This window comes from Hipposideros armiger, unplaced genomic scaffold (genome assembly GCF_001890085.2).
Source record: "Hipposideros armiger isolate ML-2016 unplaced genomic scaffold, ASM189008v1 scaffold_90, whole genome shotgun sequence".
Lineage (NCBI taxonomy): Eukaryota > Metazoa > Chordata > Mammalia > Chiroptera > Hipposideridae > Hipposideros > Hipposideros armiger.
In genome coordinates this window covers 3389658-3411613 of record NW_017731440.1, presented here as the reverse complement: position 1 = coordinate 3411613, position 21956 = coordinate 3389658, and the positions used below count along the sequence as shown (strand labels likewise).

Sequence of the window (21956 nt, the reverse complement as noted above, 5' to 3'; positions counted from 1 at the left end):
AAAGAGCCAAGTCCAAAAATATGTGTCTTATTAGAATGCGTTTAACTTGCCTAATAAAAGAAAAAGATTTTCAAACTGGCTCACATAGCAAGAACCCCAGTATATGTTGTGCTCAAGAGATAGAGTTAAACAAAAAGGCAAATTAGAATTCAACCCTAAAAGCATTAATCCAAAATGAAGGTAAAACATTTATGAATAGCTATGTATCAAATAATACAATGACTACCTTTATAAAACAAAAGCTGCAATAGATGCAAAAAAATACAGAAATATAAACAATGAAAAACTTTAATACACCACTTTCAGTACAGACAGATCAAATGGAAAAAATATAATTCACATGAATAAAAGTTAGTGGAGATCTTCAATAATGTTTAACAATACTAAAGGGATCTTGTCACCAAGAGTCTGAAAGCTGTTAGTATAGAAACTCAAGAAACAGAGCCAAGCAGTTATGGGACTTGATTATTCACTAAAGGGCAAAGATGAACTTTTTGTTAAAGGGAACTAAGAGATCTTGTGATCCATTTGGAAAAACAACAAAAATTGGATCCCTATCTCAAAACATAAAAAATAAACTCCAAATGAATGAGGGATAAAGATGCAAAAATTGAAACCATACAACTATTAGAAGAAAACATGTGTGAAATCCTCTTTATCCAGGGTACAGTGAAAGGTTTTCTACCTATGACTCAAAATCCAGAGATAGTGAGAGAAAAGACTGATAAATTGACTACATAAAAAATAAATTCTTGGCTCAATTGGTTAAGAGCTTGCTCAAGAGTGAGAGTTCTGAGCAACAGCAGTTCGATTCCTGGCCCAAGCTGATCTGCTGCTGAGCTGCCAAGAGGTGGCAGGATGGCTCAGCTAAAAATAAATAAATAAATAAATAAATTCTTTCCCATGATCCCATACAAGAAACAACAACAAAAGACCTAACATAAACACAATCAAAATACAAATTTAAAAAAGGGAGAAAATATTTATAACATACATCACAGGACCTAATATTCTTAATATGTAAAAATTTGAGGGAAGAAATGCAAAAACCTGTCAGAAAACGTAAAAAGATATGAAGACAATTCACAAAAATAAAATACATTAAAAAAATTAAGCCATTATTAAATATGAGAAGACGTTCAGAAACCTGACGATCCCACGCAGATAAGATGGACAGGGAAGATGGGACAGTTCTTCCTTACTATTGAAAACTAATGAATGCCAAAGAGATGATAGAATTAGGAAATTGCCATGTGGAACTATCATAATAACAATTAATTAATTCTGGTATGCGTCATCAATGATTGGTAAAACCAGTTAGTAAAGGTTAAGGAGTAATAGAATAAGTATTTATTTATTTAGTCTCAGAGTAGTGTAAAAAATAATGTATGGAGCCATTTCAAAACGGAGCCGTAGTTGCCATACCAGAGGAACTATTTTGTACATCTTACTCCTCAAATTTCTGGAATGTTAAAACTGGGCAAAATAACGTTTGGACTGGGCCTAAAGGAGCATTATATTTCAAACAACTGTTGCAAAGCTAATAGGAAATGACTACCAGACTGAAAATTAAAGACATTCTTTAGAATTAACTTCACTATGTTAGCTTATCTGCATCTCTAGAAACTCCTTCCTTAGCTTATTAACACCAATAGTAATTCTTTCTTTCTATTCATGTAATTATTTCCCTTTCCTTTCTCAGAAACACCCCCTGCTTTCACATCCTAATGGAAACCCTATTTGGGTTTCTGCCTGAATCAGTGCTTGCTGAGTAGCTATTCTTTTGGATCTCAAATAAACGCTTGTTGCCTCTCACTTTGGGCTTTTAATTTTTGATTAACATATCATATCTTCCTACAAGATACTTATTAATTGTAAAGGGTAAAATAGCAGCCCCGTCTGAGCTCTTGGTTGCCCCTCAACTCTCTGTGATTGTCTCTGTTCTTAGTGGCTCCCAGTCACTGAGGATGTGCAGACACCCATCAGTGTCCCGAAGGTGTGGGAAATGCCCATACACCTGTTCAGGCTCCTGAAGGACTACCACCTACCTCTTCAGCTCCCTGATGCAAGCCTGACTTTCAGGCAGCAGCTAAGAAAGCTGGACATTACTTAAGCAGTCTAGGCCCTATCAGGGTGAAATTGACAGCTGGGTACTTATTCACTGTACTGAATCAGAGGGAATAGTAGCTGGGAGTGCTGGTGTGCCCAAACAGAGCCAGCTCTTTGTTTTGTGTGTTCCTGGGAGACTCATGAATGCCAAGCCCTGTCAGTTCCCAGAACTAGGGGATTTGGGAGCCATTCCCTTAGGAAGCAGCCATAAGACTTGGGGTGCTAGCTGTGTAAACAAGCTCCTTTCAGGGAGAAGCTGGAGACCTGTTATTGCTGGAGTGAACCTGCGAGAGAAGAAAACGGAAGTGCCCACTGATCCCAAGTCAGCACCTAGATGCAGGCTGATTAGAAGTCAGACCCTCAGGCAGCAGCTGGGAAAGTATACAGTCACTCCCTTTCCAGGGAAAGAACTGTAGATAGTTTTTGCCTGCCCCCTGTGCTGAGTCCTGGGAGGTCAGCTGTGGCAAGTGCTCAGGTGCCTGTTAACAACTGTGTTTTTGTTTCCTATAGTTCTGTGGGACTTGCAGATGCAAGCCCTGTTGGCTTTCAGAGCCAGGTGATTTGGGGGCCACCCCTTGGATGGCAGGCTTAAAAGTTGAGGTGCCAGATGTGTGGTCTAAGCCCTTTTCTTCTCAAAGGGAAGCTGGGAGTTGGCGGTTCCCTCCAGATTGTATGGAGCTATGCCGGGGATGGCATATAGGGATGGTTTATGGCAAGAATGTGTCTCAGCCTTTCCTACCCACTTCAAAGTGAGTATTTTCGCAGCTGCCCCACGTGTAGGAATCACTCAGCCGGTTTCTGGATTTCTCTCAGAGCTAATTACTCCATGTGTACTTGTATCTTTGGGAGGAGGAAAATTCGGGAGCTTCCTATGTCACTATTTTGGTGACTCCCCACTCTGCCATCTCTTCCAGGTGTTACACTCTTTGCTAACTCTTCTTAGCTCTGTAACTTCTCAAGTGATCTCATATATTCTCAGTTTAATACTACTTATGTACTCACAATGCCAATAATTTTCTTTGGAGTCTCAAATTTACTACTTTAGGTATATAGTTGCTTTGCTGGTGGTCTCTACCCGGGCATTACTCATTACATGCAACACAATGAAAATTAAAATTCATCTTTCTCCAACAACCTTGCTTTTTTATCCCTTTAGTCCTGCTTTGGTTGTGGATTCTAGTTTGTTGAATATTTACTCTTTATTCCTTTAGCCATAGCTCAGAACATCAGCAATTCTTACAGAGATGATTATAATAACAATTACTGTATTATTCCTTTTAAGTCAACTTTCATACCTTCTCACATGATCTTTCACAAATCTGATATTTCATTGTGCATTAAAACCCTCCTAAAAAGTCACTTTCAAAAAAGTCCAAAGTTCTTAGACAGCATCCAAGGCCTTCATATCCTGACCCCTTCCTAATCTCTGATGTCTAATTTCCCTATTCTGAACCATGCACTTCACATCCTGTAATACAGAATTGCCTCTTGTTTTCCCACAACACACCATGCCATTTTACACCTCCATGATTTTACCCATGCTATCCCTTCCACCTGGAATAACTCTCTGACTCTACCCCTTGTCTCCATTTAAGTAAAAAACCCTATTCATCTTTAAGGAAGTTTTCCCTTAACAAGCCCTTCTGCCTTGATAGTTACTTCCTCCTCTATTCTACCTTGTATCTACACATTTTTCTGCTTTTTATAGCAACCACTTATTATACTGGATCATCTCACTTGCCTCTCTAATCTTTAAAATCCACGAAAGCAGAGACTATCTTATTTACAAGTTCCAAGTTAAACAGAATACCACACATATACTTTGTGATCAATAAATGTTTAGTAAATTAAGTGGAAACAAAAACTTGGTAGTAGGGATTTTTCATATTAATAGTTAGGCCTTTGGAAGACAAAGATGATCTAGGAGGTAGCTAATTAGTTATCCAGATCTGGGTTTCTAGACCATAACTTAAGACATGAAAATGTAGGACTCTTGGCTACAAATTGAGTATAGGTAATCTTTTAAAGATAAGAATGTATTTATTGGGGGATGCCCGAGTGGCTCAGTTGGTTAAGAGTTGGCTTGGCTAGCGTGAACTCTGAGTAGCAGGGCCACAGGTTCGGATCCTACACGGGCCAATGACACTGCGCCCTCTACAGCTAAGATGGTAAACAATAGCTTGACCTAGAGCTGGGCTGCCACGAGTGGCTGGCAACAGTGTAAGCTGTAGTGAGGCTACAAGGGGCTGCCGTGAGCTACTGTGAGTGGCCAGCAGCCAGTGTGAGCGGCCGGCAGCCGGCGACAGCTGCCGTGAGCCACCATGAGTGGCTGTCCAATGGCCAGCGACTGGCTGCCTCAGCCGGGAAGAGCGCAATGATCGTAATACCAACATGGGCCAGTGAAGCGACGTCCTTCACAATTAGACTGAAGAACAAAAGGACAGCAACTTGTCTGTTCCCTTTCCCAGATTCCCCAATGCTGTTCCCCTCCCCCAATTCCCAATAAAATCTTAAAAAAAAAAGAAGAATATATTTATCAAGAGCTAGACAAAGTGATCAAATAGATTTTGAACTGAATAAGAAGAGGAAGATTAAAAAATTCTGAGGTAAACTCTTGAAATTAGTAATATGGAAGATAGCCTGGGAAAAACCACAAGTGTAAAAGTTATTTAAGCCACACAAGAAAATAACAGAGAATAGGTCCGGAAACATATGTACAGCTTCAGAGTTCTATATATTAATGGGTAAAACATGAAAAATAAAACATTCTTGAGATTTCGACACAATATGATTAACAGGTGGTAACACAGATCTGAAGAACAGAATTTAAGACTGGGATTTTCAAAGGAAATTAATAGAATCTAGAACAGCCTTGTCTGATAGAATTTGGCACAATGATGGAAATGGCATATATTTGACATTGTGGTTACTGAGCACTTGAAATGAGGCTAGTACAAATAAGGAATTAAAATTTTAATGTAAACTTGTAAATTAATTTTATTTAAATTTAAAGTCACATGTGGTTAGTAGCTACCATGCTGGGGAGCACAGGTCTAGAGACTCTTTAACAAGTTATGTACAATGTTTGATATATAATAAAAACTTAATAGACATATGAACAAACAACAAAATGAAATCTATAGCCAAGAGGAAAAAAATTCAACAGAAGCAGACTTAGCAATAATCCAGATACTGAATTCAGCAGACTAGCACTTTAAAATACTTATGATAAATATGTTAAGAATCTATAAGAGAAGATGAACATAACTGATGAAGACATGAAGGGTTTCAGGAAATGTATGTAAACTTTTAAGAAACCAGAGATTACATCACAGAAATGGTGGCGTGAGGAGTGCTTCTTGAAATCTCCCCTGGAAGATACAACAAACAAACAGCTATAATTCAACAAAGGATTCCCTGTGCGGCACACGGGCACATCTCAGAGACCCGCAAATTGCATCACCTGAAGATGGGCAAATCGGGTGAGCGGGGAGGTGGGAAGGGGGAAGTGCAGAGATGCGGGCCAAGGGCCACAGGGCGCAGACCAGAGCTCGCTGCAGTACGGGAGAGGGAAGAATTTGGGCTGCAAGCGTACCCACTATGGCCCACAGTCCTGCCTGAGGGATCAGCATATAATACGGCTGAACCCAGCCCTTGCAGCACAGACCTCAGAGCAAAGACTGAATACAGAAGGGTAAGAACGGTGGTGTACATCCTCACTGCCAGGCAGAAAACAGAAAACAAAGACATGGAGCCTGGCCGCCTCCCCCCAACCCTCCCAGAGTTTGCCCCACCCCGCTCTCCCAGTGTTAGAAGCGGGCTCCAGAAAAAACAGTAACAGTGTCAGATTAAAGAACAGAATATCTACAGCCCTGAGAAATGCGATCCCACAGCCACAGACTCACAGCGAAACTAATTCAGCAAAAGAGAAGGAACTGTAGGGGCAAGACAACTATGTGCTGCTAGTCGCCATTGCTCATAGCCACCTCTTACAGCCCCCACCGCCCCCACCTTTCTGGGTGGATCCCTGTACAGGGGCAGCCAGAGCTGCTGAGACACACAGGCTCTGCATTGAGCTGCAGGGGAAACACTTGGATTTCAGAAGCTCAGAACTCTACTGCCCTCCACATTTCCCCACAGAGGCGGTGCCTGAGACCCAGGCAACCTACTCACAGAGGAGAAGCCCGCCTTCCAGGGAACCCTCCATCGCATGAAAAGCCAGAACAGTGCAAGAGAAAATATAATGCTACAGTGTGAGAATGAATAAAAGGCTGCAGCAGGCAAGGAAATAAAACATTTCAGCAACACCCACTGGAAAGCAAAAGGAAGATCTCTTTATTTCAACCTACTGCAGAACCCACTCCTGTCGATGCCCAGGAAGAGAAATAATAATTCTTTAATTGCCATGAATAACCAAAGAAACAAGGCAGCTCAGAAACAAAATGAAAAGTCTCTGGAAAATGAACTTAAAAACATGGAAATACATGACTTAAATGACAGAGAATTCAAGATTGCAGTTCTGAAAAAACTCAACGAGATGCAACAAAACAGACAGGCAGTTTAATGAACTTAGAAACACAATCAAAGAACAAAATGAACATTTTACCAAAGAGACTGAAATTTTAAAAAAGAACTGAATAGAATTTCAGGAGATTAAGAACTCAATAAAAGAAATGAAGAATGAAATAGCCAGCTTAGGTAATAGAGCTGACCAGATTGAGGAAAGAATCAGTGACATCAAAGATAGAAATCTGGAAATGACACAGATGGAAGAAGAGAGAGACTTGAGAATTAAAAGAAATGAAAAAACTCTACAAGAACTTTCTCGCTCTATCAGAAAAAGCAACATAAGAATAATGGGCATACCAGAAGGAGAAGAAAGGGAGAATGGAACAGAGTAATTCAAATAGCCAATTAGAACTTCCCAAACTTGTGGAAAGAACTGGATCCTTGAATCCAAGAAGCAAAATAAAACACCTAATTACCTCAATTGCAACAGGTCTTCTCCAAGGGACATTTTATTGAAGCTGTTAAAAATTAATGACAAAGAAAGAATTCTCAAGGCAGCCAGGTAAAAGAAGACAATAACCTGAAAAGGAAAGCCCATTAGATTATCATCAGAAACTCTACAAGCCAGGAGGGAGTGGAATCAAATATTCAAACTATTAAAAGAGACAAATTATGAGCTAAGAATAATATATCCAACAAAGATACCCTTTAGATATGAAGGAGGAATAAAGGCCTTTCCAGACATACAGAAGCTGAGGAAATGAAATACTGAATGAGGCTATTCAACCTGAAACAAAAAAATCAAAGGAATACAAAACCATGAGTCGTATTACGAACAGACAGAAGCAGGAAATGGCAACCCCTACAAAAATAGGGCACATACAGAGTAAAGAAATAAAAACATTAAAGAAAAAAAGGGAAAAAGAAGAAAAAGACAACTTACTACTGCAACTCAGAAATCAACTCATAGCATAAGCGGGGATGACTTGTGACAACAAAAACATAAAAGGGGAGAGAATAAAGGTCTGAACCTACAAAAGGGGGAATGGAGATAAGAAGCAGGCTGAAGAAAAAGGACTACTGTAAATATGAAGCTTTCTTTTACATAAACTTAATGGTAACCACTCAGAAAAAATCCAGAACTGTAATATGTAACATAAAAAAAGAAGAAACAGAGGGAAAAATCATAGAATACCACCACATTGAAATGACAGACAGTAACAAACAGGCAAAGAAACAATGGAGACACCGAGCCACCAGACAACAAAAGATTCTTTGACAGGAAATCCTCATATATCAATAATCACCTTAAATGTAAATTGACTGAATTCACCAATAAAAAGGCACAGAGTAGCAGATTGGATCAAAAACCAAAACCCATCTACATGCTGCCTCCAAGAGACGCATCTCAGCTACAAGGACAAATACAGACTAAAAGTGACAGGTGGAAATTGATACTCCAACCAACTGGTATTCAGAGAAAAGCAGGTGTATCCATACTTATATCAGATGAAACAGACATCAGGATAAAAAAAGTAACGAGACAAAGATGGACATTTCATAATGATAAAGGGCACAATACAAGAAGACATAACAATCATCAATATTTACACCCCCAAGAAGGGAGCACCGAAATATACAAAGCAACTAACAAAACTAAAGGGAGAAACAGACCGAAACACAATTATAGTAGGGGACCTAAATACATCATTGATAGCCATGGAAAGATCATCCCAAAAGAAAATAAAAGAAAATATCAGCTCTAAATGACACATTCTAAATGAAATGGACACAATTGACATTTATAGAGCACTTCATTCTTGAACATCAGACTATACATTCTTATCTAGTGTACATGGAGTATTATCAAGGACAGACCACATACTGGGACATACAACCAGCCTCGGCAGATTTAAGAAAATTGAAATCATACCAAGCACATTCTCTGATCACAAGGCTTTGAAATTGGATATCAAGAAAGCAGGAAAAACCACAAATATGTGGAGATTAAACAACATACTTTTAAAGAATAACTGGGTCAAAGAAGAAATAAGAGGAGAGATCAAAAGATACACAGAAACAAATGAGAATAAAAATACATCCTATCAAAATTAATGGGATGCAGCGAAAACAGTAATAAGAGGGAAATTTATATCATTATAGGCCTATCTCAAGAAAGAATAAAAATCCCAGATTGAAAAAAAAAAATCTCACATTATACTTTAAAGAACTAGAAAAAAGAACAAATGAAACCCAAAGTCAGCAGAAGGAAGGAAATAATAAAAATCAGAGCATAACTAAATGAAATAGAGAACAAAAAGGCATAAGAAAAAAATTAACGCAAATGAGAGCTGGTTCTTTGAAAAGAGTAATAAAATTGACAAACCCTTGGCTAGACTCACTAAGGAAACAAGAGGAAAGACACATATAAACAAAATCAGAAATGAAAGAGGAGAAGTTACCACGGATGCCACAGAACTACAGAGGATCATCCAAGAATACTACTATGAAGGACTATATGCCACCAAATTCAATAACCTAAAAGAAATGGACAAATTCTTAGAAACATATAGCCTTCCTAGACTGACTCACGAAAAACTGGAAAATCTAAGTAGACCAATCAACAGTAAGGAAATTACATCAGTCATCCAAAACCTTCCCAAAAGCAAAAGCCCAGGACCAGATGGCTTCACTAGTAAATTCTACCAAACATTCATAGAGTAGATTAACACCTGTCCTCCTTAAACTCTTCAAAAAATTGAAGAGGCAATACTGCCTAACTCATTTTATGAGAACAACATTACCTTGAAACCAAAACCTGGTAAGGATAACAAAAAAACAGAAAATTACAGACCAATATCTCTGATGACTACAGATACAAAAAATCTTAAACAAAATTCTAGCAAATCAAATACAATGATGCATTAAAAAGATTACATATCATAATCAAGTGGGGTTCATCCCAGGAGCACAAGAATGTTCCAACATATGCAAATCAATCAATGTGATACACTACATAAAAATCATATGACTATATCAATAGATACAGAAAAAGCATTTGACAAGATATGACACCCATTTATGATTAAAACAATAAAAATGGGTATAGAAGAAAAATATCTTAACATAATAAAGGCCATATATGACAAAACCTCAGTCAATATCATAATTAATGGTGAAAAACTGAAGCCCTTTGCTCTATGTTCAGGAACAAGACAGGGTTGTCTCCTATCATCTATGCTTTTCAACATAGTACTCGAAATCCTAGCCAAAGCAATCAGGCAAGAGAAAGAAATAAAAGGAATATGGATTAGGAATGAAGAAGTTAAATTGTCACTTTTCACAGATGACAAAATCCTTTATATAAAAAACCCTAAAGACTCCACCAAAAAGCTATTAGAAACAATAAACGAATACAGTAAAGTTGCCAGCTACAAAATCAACATACAAAAACCCATTGCATTCCTATATACTAACAATGAAATCTCAGAAAAAGAAAAAAAAATTCCATTTGCAATTGCAACAAAAAGAATACCTAGGAATAAACTTAACCAAGGATGTGAAGGACCTATACACTGAAAACTATAAGACATTTTCAAAAGAATTTGAAGAAGACACAAAGAAATGGAAAGACATTCTGTGTTGATGGATTGGAAGAGTCAACATAGTTAAAATGGCCATATTACTCAAAGCAATAAACAGAGTTAATGCAATCCCCATCAAAACATCAATGGCAATTTTTAAATAAATAGAACAAAAAACCATCAGATATGTATGGAACACAAAAGACCCCGAATAGCCAAAGCTATCCTAAGAAAAAAGAATAATGCTGGAGGTATCACTCTCCCTAACTTCAGTTTGTACTACAGAGCAACAATAATCAAAACAGTATGGTATTGGCAGAAAAACAGATACATAGACCAATGGAGCAGAAGTGAAAACCCAGAAGTAAACCCACATAAATATGGACAGATAATTTTCGACAAAGGAGCAGAAAACATACAATGGAGAAAAGAAGGCCTCTTCAATAAATGGTGCTAGGAGAATTGGAAAGCTTATGTGCAAAAGAATGAAACTAGACTGCTATTTGTCACCGTGTACCAAATTAACTGCAAATGGATCAAAGACCTAAATATAAGACCTGAAACAATAAACTGCATAGAAGGAAACATAGGTACTAAACTTGGACCTTGGGTTCAAAGAGGATGTTATGAATTTGACCTCAAAGGCAATGGAAGTAAAAGCTAGAATAAATGAATGGGATTATATCAAACTAAAAAGCTTCTGCACAGCAACAGAAACCATACACAAAACAAAGAGGCAACCAACCGAATAAGAGAAGACATTTGCAAACAAAGCCTCTGTTAAGAGGCTAATATCCAAAATACAACTCAACAACAAAAAGACAAACAATCCAATTAAAAAATGGGCAGAGGACCTGAATAGACATTTGTCCAAAGACGACATACAGATGGCCAACAGATATATGAAAAGATGCTCAACATCACTAATCATCAGAGAAATGCAAATAAAAACCAAAGGAGATATCACCTCACACAGGTTAGAATGGATATCACCAACAATACAAATAATAACAAATGTTGGAGAGGATGTGGAGAAAAGGGAACCCTCATGCACTGTTGGTGGGAATGCAGATTGGTGCAGTTGATATAGAAGGCAGTGTGGATGTTCCTCAAAAAATTAAGAATAAAATTACCATATGACCCAGCAATCCCTGTCCTGGGTATATACCCAAAAAATCTGAAAACAATAAACGTGCTCCAATAGTCACTGCAGCTTTATTTACAATGGCCAAGACATGGAAACAACTAAAGTGTCCTTCGACAGATGATTGTATAAAGAAGATATACTCAATGGAATGCTACTTTGCCATAAGAAAAGATGAAATAGTGCCATTTGTGATAACATGGATAGATTTTGAGATTATTATGCTGAATGAAATAAATCACACAGAAAAAGTCAAGAACCATATGATTTCACTGACATGTGGGATATAAAACTGAAAGCAACAAAGGAACAAGACAAACAAATAAAGAAAACAAAAACTCACAGACACAGATAATAGTTTAGTGGTTACCAGAGGGTATAGGGGGAGGGGAGATAGAAGAGGGTAAAAGGGGTCAAATATATGGTGATGGAAAGAGAACTGACTCTGGATGGTGAGCACACAATGTGATGTATAGGTTATTGCATAGAATACTTGAAACCTATGTTATTTTATTAACCATTGTCACTCCAATACATTTTAACTTGGATAAAAAAGAAACCAAACAGAAACTTTAGACTCATAAATACATAATCTGAAATGATTAAAGGAATCCCATAATAAATTTACTGAGGTAAATGCAATCTTGTTGAGCCTTAAAATGTAGGATATGCCTTCTCTTAAGTGCGATGTCTATATATATGTATTCTCCTTAATGGAAATTACTTTCTACCAGTAAAAGCTATATGAAGGTGCATGGCTGCCTTCAAAGGTGATGAATTCCTCAAAATTAATAATTTTCAGACATAGACAAAACCATAATTGAGCAGAATAAAGTGCAATAATTATACATGGATAGATTGTCCTTCAACGTTTTTTACAATCCTGAGATTCAAAGACTTTATTAGATGACCATGAATAACTTAAAATTTGGAGGAAAATATAATTTGTTACACTGAAAGGGAAAGACATATTTCCCATTACAGTTGATTTTAAAAAAAGACAAGATGAATTAATGCTTACCATGTAAATATATATCTTTGAAATTTTAAAATAAAAATATTTTACTAGATAACCACATATTAAATATCAAACAAAATTTAAATTACCCTCTTGTCCATTTCATAAGACGAAGCTTCTGTACTTGGCAAAAGATGGGTAATAGTGGCTATTAGGATCTGTAGTTAAAAAAAAAAACACAAAAAACTCAAAATATGTTAAACCAACAGTACATCCTATATGTTAAATATTAATGCTAAAGTGATATAAAATCTATTGCTGCAATTTATCCTAAAAGATTAACACTATTATTTCAAAGTAATTTTTAATAGGTAAGCTTTTCAAGTATACTTAACTATCAAACATTTACAATCCTCATGTATACAACCAATTTTATACATGCTTTATCAACTTAAATGGGTTTCTTACAAACTCAAGTTCATTAATCAATACATATAAATACAGATAATGCATGTTCTAAGAGAAAAGTTAAAAGATATAAAGACAAGGGCTGGCTGAGTGACGCGCTGGTTGAGTTGGCTTGGGACGCCAGCTCTGAGCAGCAGGACCCCGGTTCAGATCCCACATGAGGGCCAGTGACGCTGTGCCCTCTACAGCTAAGATGGTGAACAACAGTTCAACCTGGAGCTGGGCTGCCCTGAGTCGCTGGCAGTTGCACAGGCTGCAGCCAGCCCCTGCTGCAGTGGGCTGCCGTGAGCTAACTGTAAGAGGCTGGCAGCCAGTGTGAGCTGCCGTGAGCCACCATGAGCAGCCGTCCAATGGCCAGCGAGCGACTGCCTCACCCAGGAAGAGTGCAATGATAACACCAACATGGGCCAGTGAAGCGACATCCTCCACAACTAGACTGAAGAACAAAAGGACAGCAACTTGTCTGTTCCCCTTCCCCTTCCCCAACGCTGTTCCCCTACCTCAATTCCCCAATAAAATCTTTAAAATATATAGATATATTATCTATGTATCTATAGATATCTATCTCTATATCTATATATATCTATAGCTATATATAGATAAGCAAAAAGCAAAATGATTTATAAAAACCATGTGCAATTCTGTTAGGAAATCTACTTTGCTCTATATTAGGTATAGAAGGAATGCACCCCAACATAAATAAAGGGCATAAACAACAAGCCCACAGGTAACAAACTCATTTATTAAAATTTATGTCCCCTCATTTTTATGACAAAAAATACGAAGTGCTTTACATGTATTTTCTCACTTAGTCTTCAGAGCAACTCTGTGAGGTAGATGTTTTTATCCCCATGTAAAGAAAAAGAAAACTAGAGTTCAGAGGGTCAAGTAACTTGTTCATAGTTACAAAGTCAGTAAGTAGCATAGTCAGGGGTGACTTAAACCAGGTGTGTCTAACCCTCAAACCCAACCTCTTAACTTATATTCACCTCAACCAATATTTACTGAACAGATCCTACATGAAAGTCGCCCTAGACATAAAAAATAAAAAACAAAAAAATGTCCTTGTCTTTAAAGAAGCTTAGAATTTGTACACAAATATACTGTATTTTGTCAGGTATTTTAACGCGCTACCATGTACAATGTGCACCCATGTTTTTTGTCCCAAACTTTTAGTGAAAAAAATCTTTTAATTTTTTAATTCAAATTTTTATTTGTTTACATTTAGGTACTTTTTTTTGTATTATAGAGGAATTGGAGCATTTATTTTTTAACATATCATGGTACAAGAAATGTTATGTACCAGTAACAAATTTATGATATTTACACATCATAGAGGGCCAAGAACTCTTCATCATTGTTGCAAGTTCGTCATAAGTTCAACAAAACCGACTATCGTATTCCAGGGTATTTTTTGCATACAGATATCATTACTGATTTCTAGAGTTACACTTTTAACTCATTAGCATAAATAAAAGAATTAAAAACATTTATAAAGATACAAAATCAGTACTACCCATGTATAATGTGCACCCTTATTTTTCCCTCACAAATTTGGGCAAAAAATGTATGCATTATACATGGCAAAATATGGTATTATTGTGATAACAGAGACTGGCAACATGGTTGAGTGGGAAAACCTGGACTTAAAATCTTACAGATTGGATTTGAACTTTATATCTACCCATTAGCTCGTGACTTTACATAGTTACTAAATCCTCAGTCCTCCATCTTAAATAAACGGGAGAAGAGGAAAGAAGATAACAGTCCACCTCAAAACACTTTTAAGAATTAAATAACTTATGAAAAGGTAACTAGTAGTAGTAACTGGTATATAGTAGGTGCTTAATAAATATTAATTACCATCTTTCCTAAAAATGTTACAAGAATATAAAGATAAGAAAAATAAATCCTGGTTAGAGAGAACAGGTAAGAATTTTTTTAAGGAGATGGTATTTAAACCAATAACTGAAAGATGTGCTGGTGGGGCGGTTAGAGAGAAGCAGCAGAACATCTCAGGTGGGAAGACAAGAGTTAGGGGTATGTTTAGGGGATAGTAAGCCAACTCAGGTGCCTAGACTACAGTGTATTTCAAAGGAATGATTCTGAAAAGATGGACTGGGTCCTCATCTAAAAACCTCAAAATTCCCAGCTAAAGAAAGAACTTAGGTCTTATTTTATAGGCAAAGGAAAACCACTCAGATTTTGTTTGGTTTTGGTTTTTTTCAGGTTAAGTGACAGAAGAGTCATGTGAATGATGACTTAGTAGGGAAGGCCTCAGAAGCCAAGAGACCAGTTAGATACTACAGTATATCAAGAAAGAAATTATGAAGATATGAAGTATATCTGGTATGGTAGAAAGTGTAGGAGACACAGACTTAGAATAAAAAAAAAAAACTTCATAAATGATTGGCTGAAAAGGAAAAAAGAAGAATGCATAAAAATAATGTCTTGATTTTGGTTGTCTTACCTAAGAGAGAGAATGAAGCTGGATATACATTTACAGACAATGGCAATTATAAATTTGCAGGTATCATTTAAAAACAAGAACATGATCTCCTAACATAAAATACAAAGGAACTGTCATGAACTTTGATATCTCAAAAGAGCAGCTTGAGTGCCATTATCTAACTATGCAAAATTGGATGAGAACTATTAAATAATTTTATATTTTAAGGTATCCAAATCTAAATATCTTCAACAAGGTCATTATAAGAAATAAAGGAAAAATTACTTACCTGAATAATTTTCAAGGGAGAATCAGGTTGGTAAATCTGAAGTCTAGGTACATAATGAACCAGCATGTGAAGCATGTTACAAGCTACATGGGCTACTGTTTTATTAGTAAACTGTAATAAAAGAAAAAAAAACACATTAAAAATTTCTTTCTGAACTATTATAAATCAATACATTAGCTGCTGAAAAATTTTAAATTTCATAGGGTTCCTTTTTTCATTCTATATGTATAAAGCATTTATTAAAATATTATTAGGAAGATAAATATACAGCTGCAAAATAAAAAATCACGACACATTCCAAAGACATAATTAACTTTAATTTTTTCTTTGTAATGTTACAAATGTTTTCTTTGTAATTTAAAGACTATCCTCTTTAAATAAAGTTTTATTCCATTTTCTCTTACCTGGATTTCTGTAACAGCCTCTAAATTGCTTATCTTATTATCAATCTTTTCCCCATTCCAATTTACTATATATTGGGTTGTTGGAAAAGTCATGATGCATGTTTGCAACAGATGGCACTAGTTCATTTTTGGAAGTACTAGAGTCATTCCCATCTATGTTATTGCTATGTCATTTGACAGCTGACAGTTCTAGCTTCATTCTAAAAAGAAATTGAGCGATTTGGTTGAGTTTTGGAGATTATACAACAAGTTGAAGATGGAAGACCGAACTGTGCATTTTCACCATATTTTACTGTTTTACTTTCATAAAGGGAAGAACACAGGTCAAGCTTGTGAAAAGTTGCAAAAAGTTTACGGTGACAATGCTCTACAAGGACGTCAGTGCCAATGATGGTTCACAAAATTTTGTGCTGGTGATTTTGATCTCGACGACGCTCCTGGGTCAGAGAGGCCCACCGAGGTTGATGATGACAAAATAAAGACATTGATCGAGTCAAATCCACGTTACACGACACGAGAGATTGCAGAAACATTGAACATCCATTATTCGAGCGTTCAAGACCACCTGAAGAAGCTGGGATACGTAAGTAAGCTCGATATTTGGGTTCCGTATGAACTCAAACAAGTTCATTTGACGGCACGTATAAACATCTGCAAAATGCTCATTAAATGTGAGGAAAACGATCCTTTTTTTTAAAAGATTTTTTATTGGGGAATTGGGGGGATGGGAACAGTGCTGGGGAGTTGGGGGAAGGGGAACAGACAAGTTGCTGTCGTTTTGTTCTTCAATCTAGTTGTGGAGGACGTTGCTTCACTGGCCCAAGTTGGCACCATCATTGCGCTCTTCTCTGGCGAGGCAGATCAGTCGCCGGCTTCTGGACGGCCGCTCACTGCGGCTGCTGGCCGCTCACGCTGGCTGCTGGCCACACACGGTAGCCCATGGCAATCCACTGCCACAGGGACTGCAGCCCACGCCGTCGCCGGCGACTCATGGCAGCCCAGCTCCAGGTTGAGCTGTTGTTCAGCATCTCAGCTGCGGAGGGCAGTGTCACTGGCCCTCATATGTGGGATCCGAACCGGGGCCCTCTGGCATCCCAAGCGAGTTCTTAACCATCGCGCCACTCGGCCGGCCCCGAAAACAATCCTTTTTTGAAGTGACTGATAACTCGTGATGAGAAGTGGATTGTTTACAACAATGTGGTGCGCAAACTTGTCTTGGTCCCAACCTGATAATTTGCCTCAAATAACATCAAAAGCAGACATTCATCTGCTCTCAGTGTGGTGGGATTTTAAAGGTGTCGTGTTTTTCGAGCTCCTACCAAGGAACCAAACAATCAATTAGAAGGTGTCCTGTCGGCAATTGGAGAGCTTGAACGAATCCATCATCCAGAAAACTCCAGAGCTTGTTAATTGTAAAAGAGTTGTGTTCCACCACGACAACGCAAGACCACACACAAGATTGATCACCCGTCAAAAATTACTGGAGCTTGGATGGGATGTGTTGCCACACCCACCATACTCGCCTGACCTTGCGCTGTCAAACTTTCACTTGTTTCGCTCTCTTCAAAACTTCTTGAGTGGTATAACGTTCAATTCAGATGAAGCTGCAAATCAGCACCTTGTTCAGTTTTTCGCAAATAAAGACAGATCTTTCTATGAACAAGGAATTATGAAGCTCACTGAAAGATGGCAAAAGGTTATTGAACAAAACGGGCAATATATCATTGATTGATTTTTGTTCTTTATATAAATAAATGACCTTTGAAAAACATAGACAAAATACATCATGACTTTTCCGACAACCCAATACTTCCAAATTAATCTTCTTAAGAATTCCTCTGATGCTGACATTTTCATGCTTAAAACTCTTAAATGACTCCCCAATGGCATAAAGTCGAACTTTTTATGCTTATCTCTCTATGACGAAATCTCACCCATTCTTCAAGCCCTGAAGAAATGTCTCCTCTTTCCAAAGTCTTCTCTGGCATTTAAGTCAAAGTGATCTCCGCTTCCTCTGAACTCCATCAGCAGTTTATATGCACCACTCATTTGGTTCTCTCAGCTTTTTATATTTCATTACTCTTAATTTAATATTTGTCAGCCATCATATCATTAATCTCCTGAATCTAGTATTTACAATTCTTTTCATTTTGGTATCTCTTACTCTGCCTAACAAAGCATCTCAAAAATTGTAAATACTCAGAAATTTCTGTCAAATGAGTAATATTTATACTTTGTATGTTTAGAGTCCTATCCAAATAGGACTATTACAAGTCTTAAGACAAAAATAATATTATGCATCCTTTCAAAAACAAAAAATTTCCATTTATTCATTCAGACTCTCCAAATAATTACGTTATTATTTCTGAACAAACCTTATTCTGGTCACAAAGAGGGCATTTAACTTGAATGACAAAACCAAAAAGTCGAACAGCTCATGAATTCAAAGTAATAAAGATCAAATAGTAGGTTACAAAAATACTGATTAAGAAAAAATAACCCTATACATGTTGTTAAATGATTGGTTTCCTTTAGAGGGGTCATCTATATGTGCCCTAGGGACAAAGCCAAATAAATAAAAAGTTGAGATAAAATAGGTCATTACTAAGATAACCTAAATTCAAGAGTAGATCCACTCTTAACAAAGTTAGGATCAAGAAAATAATGTAATAATAAATTAATGAAAACATGCATTAAATGTTTTAATCTATAAGGGCATAAGATATAATTAACATTTGGAAAAAAATAATCATAATTCTATACTATCTTACTTAATATATTCCACTAAATAGTTCTTTTTACCTTTAAGGAAACACAAATTACATTCAGAGCTTCCTTAATTTGAGGATGATGAGACTCATGGACTAGTTCTTCACAAATCCAAATACCTAAACTGCAAAGCGCTACACATCTGCAAAAAAGGCAACCAACAATGATACAAATAAAAGCGGATGAGACTTTAAATGAAATGAAACCACCACCACAACCAAAACACCCACAACCAGTCAACACAGAATGAACATGCACTGTTTAAGTAAAGTGATCAATTTGTTACTCTGTATATTAGCTCTTCTTAGGAAGACAAAGCAGGAGGAAAGCACATTCCCAAAACTCTAAGCCTAATTTTCAATTATAATTTACTACTAAAATCATAGGTGGGTATAAAGCACAGGATCTTTCCAACAAACCCATATTAAGAAATTGATTACTTCCATAAAGCTTCTCAAACAAATATGCAACCTGCTTTCAAAAAGGAAAGAGTATAATTTTATTAACTGATAGCAAAGTAAACTTAAGCAAAAAACAAGAAGCTGCTGGAATAAGTCAAATACTATTTTCATATCTTTTAAATTTAATATAGCTAGCTACAAATTCTTTTTAAAACAAATTGGGAACACAAATAAAATGTATATACTTTATAAAGGGATTCCAACAGAAACAGAACTTGTAGAATTTTTGTTCTTTTCCCTAATGCCTTGTGAAACTTCATTCCCTACTATAATTGAGTTATCTGATGATCAGAATCTAAGAATTCATGTGTTCAAGTATAAGCTTCTGATAAAGCACATAATGGTTCCAAGAATAAAAAACGTCAACTCCTCCTAGTATCCTGGTATAGCTGGCATGTCCTGATACTGACATTCATAAATTAACTTCAGTAGAATGTTAAATTTCAGAACAATTCAATGCAGAAATGTTTTTCTTCCTGAACACAATGGATCAAAGTTTTCAAGTTCCTTCTTTCAGTCTAGCACAGTGTTAATGCTACTAAATTATCTACTATCAAAACTACCGGAAAGTCTTCTAAGTGAAGCCTACTGCTTTATTTCCTCCCTATTATTATCTACTCATAAATCTTAGGTAATATTTATAAATCTAAATAAACAAGTTTTAGGGTTAGCAGTACAAAGAGTTGTAATCCTAAAGTAATATTAAACCGTAAAATGAAGGAAAGCTCTCTATAGATATGGCTTAGTAAAGGCAGAGGCTGGGAGTACAGTTTGGTTTTTGTTTTGTTTTTTGTAACAGAGGGAGATAAGGTCGGGGTGGGGGTGTATGTGTGCAGTTTCCTACATTCCTCAAGACATCAAAATAATCTAGATTATTCCCAATCAGCTCCTAGTAGGATTTTTGGGTATAAGCTTCTAAGACCTCACATTCCTGAAAGGTACAGAAAACACATTTAGAAAATGATTATGTTCAACTTCTGGGACTTTCCTATACTCTTCATACTATTAAGCTATTGTGTTAATGACTCCCAAGTCTACTTCTGGGAACCTATGTTTTAGGCTTCAATGCTCTTTACTTGAGAGGCAATGTAGCTTAAAAAAAAAAAAAAGGCAGGAAATCTAGAACCTGAAGCTCTAGGTTCAAATCTAGTTCAGCCATTTATTATTCATGTAGCTAATAAGCCTCTGAAGACAAACTACCAGGGTTTTAATCATGGCCCGGCCATTTCTGGGTGACAGGGAAGATTATTTAAATCTTCTGGGCTCCTATCAAACGGAGATAATAATTGTACTTATCTCCTAGAGTTGTTGCAAAAATTAAATGAGGTAATGAAGTGTTTAGAACAGTTTCTGGTACACAGAAGGGGCTTAATAAATGTTAGCTTTCTAAATGATCAGTTTTTTGATAGCAAAATTGGAAGAATAATGATGATTCCATTAATTTCTTAGAATTGTGATGAGGAATACAACAATACTATAGGAAAATCCTTGTAAATTTAAAAGGTTGCTATTATTAACATAGAAAATGCTGAAAATATTGAGAATCATCCAATTTGAGGGTAAAGCTACCAGAAATGAAAATATGGAATACCAGAAAAGACAATGTTGTTTTCTGGAGTAGTTGTCTAGTATTAAGATGAAAAAAAAAGAATTTACTCAAAGAGATTTGTTTTAAATTAACTTGGCTATTATGAGAAAAATATGCAATTGAATTAAAAAGCTGGAGCTATGTCTCATTTAAGCAAACTGCTCATTTTACATTACTTTTAGTTGCTATAAAAAGAAGACATTTAAGTTAGAATCAGAATCCAAATGGTCAAAGCCATGATCTGTACTTTAATGAACCTTAGGTAAAAAAATGTGTAGATGATTGGAAAACAAGAAGCTTTGCAGAGATGTAGGTCAGAGGAGTAGTAGCACAGACTACTATTGAAGCTAATGACATACTATTAGACTTAGCTTCAAGAAATAGAAAATATGAATTAATGATATTTTGGGGAAAAGAAGAAACATGGAGTGTTATTGGCAAATGGCTGATTTAAATCTCAACCTTTTTGGGAAAGGCTTAGTAAAACAGAAAATGCAACAGTTCTCACTTCTTAATAAGACATTTAAAAAGGAAAACTTTCTAAAATCTTATTATTTATATTCTATTTTTTAAATGTCCTGATCAAATATTTATAAATATTAACATGTACTATTTTCTTAGATATATTACTTTGTACAATAAAAATTTTATTTTAATTCAATTGAAGAAACATCCATTGAGTAACTACCACTACATTTCAAGGTACTGCGAAAGAGACAGTGACAAATATCTGAAGGAAAAGTAAAATATACGTAAAATAAAATGAGAAGAAATCATTTTAGATACAGAGAGTAAAGATAGTGAAAAGGGTGACTAGGATTTTATTTCTTTTTAATGAAAGAAGGTTCATATTTAAATCACAAAAAAAGTAAGTATCTAATTATCCAAATAATTTAAATTTGTAATTCAGAAAAGCTTTTGTGAATCTGAAATAATCTGGACTAATAATTCAACTTGTAAAATAAGACTGCAAACACAGAATAGTTGTATCAAGCCTTAAGAATATTTGACCTACCGTGCAGGACCAGAAGGTTCATCTCTTGCTGAGCTTAATACAGTTTTGATTATAAGTTCCTAAAATAAGGGGGAAATCGTTAGTAGCAATGACTAAGATTTCATTCATTCATTTAATAAATATTTAATAAATGGATACTATGGGCCCAGGCACTGTGCCAAGTACTAGGGATACAATAGTGAAATAAAAGTCTTTGTTTCTCACATACA

The 21956-nt window shown here is 36.2% G+C and overlaps 1 protein-coding gene across 19 annotated transcripts in view; it reads right to left on the bottom strand.

Moving 5' to 3' along the window:
* Positions 1–21956, bottom strand: part of RALGAPA1 (Ral GTPase activating protein catalytic subunit alpha 1) — a 233500-nt gene that overhangs the window by 99319 nt on the left and 112225 nt on the right. For all 19 annotated transcript variants that reach the window (XM_019644706.1, XM_019644714.1, XM_019644710.1 and 16 more), the window contains 4 exons: positions 21748–21806; positions 18717–18825; positions 15511–15621; positions 12454–12522 (listed from right to left, as the gene is read on the bottom strand). In XM_019644706.1, coding sequence (XP_019500251.1) covers positions 12454–12522; positions 15511–15621; positions 18717–18825; positions 21748–21806 — 348 coding nt within the window. The remainder of the gene's footprint in view (positions 1–12453; positions 12523–15510; positions 15622–18716; positions 18826–21747; positions 21807–21956) is intronic.